This window comes from Otolemur garnettii, unplaced genomic scaffold (assembly GCF_000181295.1).
Source record: "Otolemur garnettii isolate 467f Iridium unplaced genomic scaffold, OtoGar3 scaffold00039, whole genome shotgun sequence".
NCBI classification, from domain to species: domain Eukaryota; kingdom Metazoa; phylum Chordata; class Mammalia; order Primates; family Galagidae; genus Otolemur; species Otolemur garnettii.
The window spans coordinates 2,523,781-2,532,054 of record NW_003852434.1 but is presented as its reverse complement, the minus strand read 5'-3'; the positions used below and the strand labels follow the sequence as shown (position 1 = coordinate 2,532,054).

The window sequence follows — 8,274 nt, the reverse complement described above, 5'->3', positions numbered from 1 at the left end:
AAAAAAAAAAAAACTATTTTTAAAATTTTCTAGTTCATGAAATTGAAAATTGTGGGACTCATAGCCGGATGTTGTGGCAGGCGCCTATAGTCCCAGCTATTTGTGAGAGTGAGGCAGGAGAATCACTTAAGCCCAAGAGTTGGAGGTTGCTGTGAGCTGTGACACCACAGCCCTCTACTGAGGGCAACATAGTGAGACTGTCTCCAAAAAAAAAGAAAATTGTGCGCATCCCAATCTGGTGTAAACCAGAAGGACGTGCTCGGTGAATGGCACACGTCCTTTTCCTCCTTACTAAGTCCTTGCTAAACTTCTGTGGGGTCTCGGTGTTCCTGCTGCTCCCTCAAAGTCTCATGCTCTTCAGGAGGACCTGGACTTGGATCATAGCTCTCTACCGCGTCCCATGAGCAGCCGGAGTTTCCCCAGAAGCCTGGATGACTCTGAAGAGGATGATGATGAAGACAGCGGACATATCTCCCGAAGGAGAGGAAGCATCTCCAGTGGGGTATCTTATGAAGAGTTTCAAGTGTAAGTATGAGTGAGTCGGCAGGATTTAGGCTGACTAAGGTGCAAATGAGCCCATGCATCCTCCTCATCTCTTTCAGTTCACTCCTTTCCTTACTAAACATCGATTCTTTTTTATAACTTTTATTAGTGTTTTTTCTTTCTTTTATATAATGTGTTCACGACAGGAAAATTAGCAAATAAAGGTAAAAGAAAATATTAAAGTCTCCCAAAATCCTAGCAGCCAAACATCCATTCATACCAATTAATATCTCACTAGGTCTCCAACTCCTGGCCTCAAATGATCCCCCCACCTCATCCTCCCAAAGTGCTAGGAAAATGAGCCTGAGCCACCACGCCCAGCCACGAACATTGTATTGTTATACTTTTAAATTCCAGAATTTCTCTTTGATTCTTTTTAATACTCTCTGTTCCTTTTTTGGTAGTTGGTGATATTCTGTGTTTGATGACACATTGTCATCTTGCCCTTATTAATTTAACCATGATTTCCTCTAGTTCTTTGAGTATGTTTATAATAGCTACTTTGAAGTCTCTGCTAATTCTGGTGTCTGGGACTTCTCAAACGCAGTTGAGTTCTGTTGTCTGCTTTTTTTTTTCTCCTGTGTATGGGTCTCAGTTTCCTGTTTCCTCTCATATTTTGTTGAAAATGGACATGTTAAATAATAGTATTGTAGCAGCTTTGGATACTGATTCTCCTTCGTGCGCAATTTGTTCTTATTGTTCTCTGCTTGTTTACTTTTAAGTAAAGTTTATTTCCCCCACAGTATGAAGCCTTTGATGTTGTTCTTAGGGGCATAGCTATGGCGTGAGCACAGTCATCCTGGAGGACGTGGTTCTAGCAGGGCTCTTTCCCTGATCTCTGCCAAACTTATGCCCCTGTTGGTATCATACCCAGCTATTAGGTTCCTTTGTTGGCTGACCCTCAAATGCCTCGGTCTATAAATTGTTCCACAATCTGATCCAATGAAATGTGGGCCCCTTTGCAGGTACAGTCTTCAACTGTTTTCTTAGCTGTCTCTTTCCCTGCTTCCCTCTGATAAACTGGCTGGGAAGCAATTGATCTCATGACACTACCAGCCTCCTCTTAACTGCTTATCCCCACAACCTTCCTTGCTTTCAAGAGCATCCTTAGGATTGAATTTCCCCACACTTTATTCCAAATGAAGTCATTTCACTTGAGATGAATTCTATATTCCTGTTACCTACTTCTTTCCCTGGGCAACACCTCTGTGCCACTGCTTCAGACGTGGAACCAGGGGCAATAGTCCACCACTCTCAGAGCTATAGCCCTGCTTTATGAACAAGGAGTTGGGCTGGGATGGCAGCCTCTGTCTTCTCACCTTGCCTCTCTTGCTATGGAAACTCCACCTTATACGTAGGGGCTGAGTGGAGGAGACAGCCCCAGGCCTCTCGCCTGCTCTTGCCTGGATTCAGCCTCTGCAACATGGAGCTGAGAGTGGGAGCCCTGAGATGAGATATGCTGGCAGCCTGACCCTCCCGAGACGATATTATAGCCCTGGGCTGGGAGCAGGGGATGAAGGGGAGCCCTCTGCTCTTAGCTGCACCTACCCAGAAGGGTCACACCTACCTAGAAGGGTGCTGTCACAGTGAGCTGGGGACAAGAGAGAGGGCTCAAAATAGGGCTCCAAAGCCACAGACTCTCTTCTGACTGAAATTTCGTAGATTTTCTTAAATAAGCTCCTTTTCATTTGCTGTATGCCCTTAATTTTTTTCTAGGGATTATACATATTTTGAATTTTTAAAAATAATTTTCCAATAGTTACAGTTTCACTCAAGAGAGAGTCTACCCTCATGCTGCCTTTGCAGAGCCTACCTCCTGTGTATAGGGTTTTTAAGTATTGACATAACATCTTTCTTATTCAGAATAATGGGGTCATAAGTGAACATAGTGTTTTCATATTGCTTTTTTCAAGGTTTATTTACTTAATATATTGCGAACATATTCTATTAAATATTCTGTCCCAATATAATATCCAGTGTCTCCTTAGAATTTCATTGTATAGAACAGTGTTTTCCAATCTTTTTTAATCTCACAGCACACGTAAACCTGTAGTTACACTACTGTGGCACACTTAAATTATGTCAATCCAAAAAAAAAAAAAAGTAAAAAGAGAATATACTTGCTGTGCTTTGAACTTCTTTTGAAAATAATTTAATTAATAATCTTTAAAAATGTTCTTGGTGCACCTAAGATTCTCTCATGACATACCAGTTGAAAATCATTGGCATAGAGGCACAATAATTTATTTAAACAACCTGTTGATTCTTTGTTATAGCCACTTTTCAGTAATGAGCACTCTCATAAATATTCTTGTAGCCTAAGATTACACATTCTCAAAGAAAATTTCCTTTCATTTTTTAGGAGACATTATCACCTGCACCCAGGCTGTAGTGCAGTGGGGTTATCATAGTTCACTGTATCCTTCAATTCCTGGGCTTAAGCGATCCTCCTGCCTCAGCTTCCTGAGCAGCTAGGACGGGAGAGTTGTGGTACCAGGATTTGATAATTTCTTTTATTTTTGTATAGAGATTATATTGCTGTGTTGCCCAGGCTGGTCTTGAGCTCCTGGCCTCAAGTGATCCACCTGTCTCAGCCTTCCAAAGTGCTGAGATGAGCCACAGTCTCAGCCCCCTTTAGAAAATGTTCTAAAAATGAAATGCCTCCATCACAGGAAAAGCATACATTTTTAAGAACTCTGTATAGGTGACTTGTAGGAACATTGGTCCAGTTAACGCTGCCACCAGCAGTGCTGAAAATTTATCTCTAAAGCTTGAAACCACTTAGAAAGTGTTTCAGATGATCATACTGCTTAAGAAAAAAAAATACCCTAGCATTTCCACTTTAAAAGCCATCTGGGCTGAGAAGACACTGACAAGGGCTCTGCCCCTCCGCATTCTGCTTTCTGGCAGCCTGGTGAGGCGAGTGGACCGAATGGAGCACTCCATCGGCAGCATCGTGTCCAAGATCGACGCCGTGATCGTGAAGCTGGAGATCATGGAACGGGCCAAGCTGAAGAGAAGGGAGGTGCTGGGAAGGCTGCTGGAGGGAGTGGCCGAGGTAAAGGGTCCCGGGCGCGGCTAGGGAACAAGGTGTTGCTCACTGATTCAAATATACGTCATGACACTGTTTTCTGTTGCTATTAGTGAAGAGGTGGCGCCTGTGGCTCTAAGGGGTAGGGTGTCAGCCCCATATGCTGGAGGTGGCGGGTTCAAACCCAGCCCTGGCCAAAGGAAAAAATAAAGGAATTAGTGAAGAAGAGTAAAAAAAAAGAGAGAGATTATGTGGACAGAAATTCACAATGTTGCTTCCATTTACTCTCATTTGTAGAATTTTTTTTTCCTGAGCTAGAAACCCTCTTTGTTTCTATAAAATATCCAGGTAGTCATCTTTTATACCCCTTAGCTCGAGATGTCTGCCTTTCCCCATAACTGCAGACCGCATGAGAGAATCTGGAGATGTCATGTTCTTTTCTTTTTTCTTCTGGTTTTTTTTTTAGAGACGGAGTCTCATTCTGTTGCCCTGGGTAGAATGCCCTGGCATCAGCCTAGCTCAGAGGACCTCAGATTCCTGGCTTCAAGTGATCCTCCTGCCACAGCCTCCCAATAGCTAGGACTATAGGCCTACACCAGCATGTCCAGCTAATTTTTCTATTTTTAGTAGAAATAGGATCTCACTCTTGCTCAGGCTGGTCTTGAACTTCTGAGCTCAAGCAGTCCACCCACCTCAGCCTCCCAGAGGACTAGGATTACAGGCATGGCCACCATGCCCCAGGTGAGATCTTACTTTTTTTTTTTTGAGATAGAGTCTCGAATTGTCACCCTGGATAGTAGAGTACCATGGTGTCACAGCTCACAGCAACCTCAAACTCCTGGGCCCAAGCGATTCTCTTGCCTCAGCCCCCCAAGCAGCTGGGACTACAGGCGCTCTCCACCACGCCCAGCTATTTTTTGGCCCAGGCTGAATTCAAACCTGCCAGCTCCAGTGTACGTGGCTGGTACCCTAGCTGCCTGAGCTATAGGCGCTGAGCCAGGTCTTATTTTCTTAATACTTCACACATTCATGGCCCTGCCCTTCAGTAGAGAGTAGAATTAAGTGAAAAATTCCTCCAGTGACTTTGAGAATTGCCCAGACAGGCTATAAATCTCCATTTCTCCCTAACTACAGATTATTTGGCCCCCGGATTTCCTAACACAGTCTCTAAGTAGAAGAGTGTGCATCGCCCACCTCCAACATCCTGGTGCCCTTTTCTCTTTTTAGGATGAAAGACTGGGTCGTGACAGTGAAATCCACAGGGAACAGATGGAACGGCTAGTGCGGGAGGAGTTGGAACGCTGGGAATCTGATGATGCTGCTTCCCAGATAAGTCATGGGCTGGGCACACCAGTGGGACTAAACGGCCAGCCTCGCCCCAGAAGCTCCCGGCCATCGTCTTCACAGTCCACAGAAGGCACGGAAGGTGGAGGTGGAAATGGGAATTCTAATATCCATGTGTGATCCGTGTGTGTTAGTGTGTGTGTTTCTAACAGGTGAGAGGGCAGCCGTCCTGAACTGCGCTTCACAAGAACACTATTTATACGCCCTGACCACCGTGGGATACTGATGTTTGTGACCGATTGTTAATCTTCTGCACTTTAATTTATTTCGTATAAAATTCACCCATGGATCAAAGAAGACCTTTTTTTTTTCTTTTTCTCATCTAAGAAATCTAGGTGTAAATATTGAGTACAGAAAAAGAAATCTTTGTAAAGTATATGGGGTGGTATACCGGATGCTACCACGACTGAGTTTTCTCAGTTGACACTGAAGTGGCCTTTCAAAGCTAGAAGAGAACTGTCACAGGGCTTCTGAGTCTCCTTTCCAGTCACAAAAATACGCAGTGTCACGTTTGTCCAGTGACATTCCTTTCCACTCTGGCACAGCTCACGAGCTTCATACATCGCTTTGTTTAAGAAAGGAGACTTCTGTTTCAACTACCTTCCTGGGGTAAACTTTTCTACCTGATAAAATGGAAAAGAACTCCAAATGATAGAATGGGTATGTGGTCATTATGCTAGAATTTGTATGAATGGTGACGATGTTAAGTACTATTCTTTTTTTTTTAATTTTCGCTAAGTCTCTGGGATTAACTGTTATCACTTAATTTTTACATTATTTTGGCTCTAATCTGAAATGAGCTGGGTAAAATGACCAAAAATCAATTATATCAATTATAGGATAAAATGGCACAGTCCGTAACCATAACAAGATAATTGCTGGATTTTTTTTGTCACTTAAGTTTGACTTTTTCTAATAATTGGTTTAGTATAAAGATTGTCTTTCCCCTGTGGCTCCACTCATTGGCAACTGCATTTAATATTATAACTAATCTATTGTAGTAAGACCAACTTACTAAGTTTTTAGTACGCACTGGAGGTTTTAACTCAAACATGTTCGTTATAAACAAAATTTTAAGAAAATGTTGAAACTCATAGTTTTGGTCTTATACTGCTTTAAGAATGTAGTACTCAAGTATTCTTGATTCTGTATGTCAGAACTAGAATTTTTTTTTTTTTTGGCAGTTTTTGGCCGGGGCTGGGTTTGAACCCACCACCTCCAGCATATGGGGCCGGCACCCTACTCCTTTGAGCCACAGGCACCGCCCCAAGAACTAGAATTTATAATCCAAATGGAGCTCAATCTGATAAAAGGGAGTTTTTAAGTATTGAAAGTTAGTATTGATACTCAGTATCAAAAGGTATCAACTTAAGTTTTAGTTAACAGTGGCTGTTTTAATTAGGAGAGGGTCTCAAGAAATTTATGGAGGAAAAACTATTTATCAATAAAAATAAACATTTTCTTTTACAAAAGTGTTAAGTATGGTAATTTTTTGAGGGCCAATAGGATAAACATGAGAGAAGGTGGTGCTGGTGAGTAACCCTCACTTGGAGAGCTAATATTTAAGGGTCTTCATGCTGTATTTTAAATTCACAACTTGTTTATGTAGTTGGTAGACTATGGCAGCCAAACCTCCAGTGAGAGCATGAGCAAACAGGCCTTTCTCCGTTAGCTTCTATAAAAGTGAAATGTATTTGGTTTCTTGAACAATTATTCCTCACGGCTTCATCTCTATCTTGACCTTTCTTGCGAATATGCTACATAAAGTTCTTTATTACTACATGCTAACATGTGCATTCCAGGGATATTGAGTGTACATATTTGTGTATGCGTTCCACGTTGTGACGTGTAAACAAACTTCAATTTGAAGTGCAGCTATTATGTGGTATCCATATGTATTGACCAGGTGCCATAGATGAATTATGGTCACTGGAAAGTCTTTTTGTAATACTTATTATTATGCTGTTTTTCATTTCACTTGTAAAATTTTGCAGAATTCTTTCTTTTTACTCATAAATTCGGTGTATTTTTCTTCTTTAGTCATAGAGAATTCCTCCCTGAGCCCATCCCTATCATCTTCCCCTGTGAATGGGTATCTGAAGAAGATGTTTTGTATGCAAGTCTTTCTTGGCAATCAGGAGTCTTATTAATGTGTGATGTTGAGTTCTTTACTTGTTAATAAAGACTTGATGTAATAGCAGATGTAAGAGTTGTCTGTTTCCTAAGTAGAAGCAATTGGGTAGTTTGCATTTGATCATGAGATTAATGACCCCTTCTCCTTCTATTTCCAAAAACAATAGAGTTGACACATTTCTATGTTCATTATGGCAAATATGCATTTCAGGTAACTAGTGAGCCTTTAAACACCAGGCTGTCATGCTTGGTGTCTTATTTTCTATTCACCTCGGAAGTAGACCCTGAGACTAGGATTCCAGGGCAGGTGGTTTGTTTGGGAGGTGTCGGCAATAGGGATGGTAGGTGGGGGGGACAGGGAAGAGAGGCATCACTAAGTGTTGTCAAACCACCTAACTGGGTAGGCTGTTGAGGCCTAGTTCCTGTGGTGAAACTCTGGAAAACAGTTTAGAAACAATCCAGTTCAGACTCATCCCACCTGAGGGACGGCCCCTCCAAGAAAATGGTAATAGTAGAACCTCCATATTGACCATCTCCCTACACTGACTACCTCCTTCAGTTGGCCTAATTTTCATAGACTGGACATGCACCACCTGTACGTATCAGTACAGTAGGCCTAGTTCCTTATGTTGACCACCTCTGTATGTTGACTGGTTTGTTATAGTCCCTTTTACTGGTCAGCTTACAGAGTTTCTACTGTATTTCCCTAGCACTTCCAATAGGCAGAAGCCCTCGCTGGCTTCCGAGAAAGCCTACAGGCAGAGACGCAGACCCTGGTAGTTGAAAATCAATGGGTGTACACTGAAGGGCTGTGGCACAAACAATGTGGGCACGACTTCCAATCACACTGGATTCAATGGCAAAGGATCCCATTCCCTTAGAATACAAAGCAAACGGTGCCCCTGGAGTTGGGCCACGTGATGACCCCGCATGAAACATAGAGACGTTTAAAGTACAGGGAAAACAGCAGTAGGCCGAGATTCTGGTCCCCTGTATGCAAGTACGTTAAAGCTAGCATTTCCACTACAACCAGGAGAAGGCAGTATGGTACCTAGCACGGTGACGTGCTCAATAACAACCTGTGAATCAGCAGAAAGGAAGGGAATTCTTAATGATTTCAAATTTGAAAGGTAAATACACAGTACTTATATTGCCACATAATGAAAATTTGCTTAAGAAGTGCATTAATGTACATAGTTACCGTTCAATAAAAAAAAAAAAAA

General features: G+C 42.2%; 1 protein-coding gene across 2 annotated transcripts in view; it reads left to right on the top strand.

Annotated features, from left to right (window-relative positions):
* The window catches only part of PKD2 (polycystin 2, transient receptor potential cation channel), a 51,905-nt gene extending 44,790 nt beyond the window's left edge, over nucleotides 1-7,115 (top strand). For both annotated transcript variants that reach the window (XM_012805326.2, XM_023513377.1), the window contains exons 13-15: nucleotides 362-525; nucleotides 3,454-3,601; nucleotides 4,802-7,115. In XM_012805326.2, the coding sequence (XP_012660780.1) occupies nucleotides 362-525; nucleotides 3,454-3,601; nucleotides 4,802-5,038 (549 nt within the window). In that variant the 3' untranslated portion in view covers nucleotides 5,039-7,115. The remainder of the gene's footprint in view (nucleotides 1-361; nucleotides 526-3,453; nucleotides 3,602-4,801) is intronic.
* Nucleotides 7,116-8,274: the final 1,159 nt, after the last annotated feature.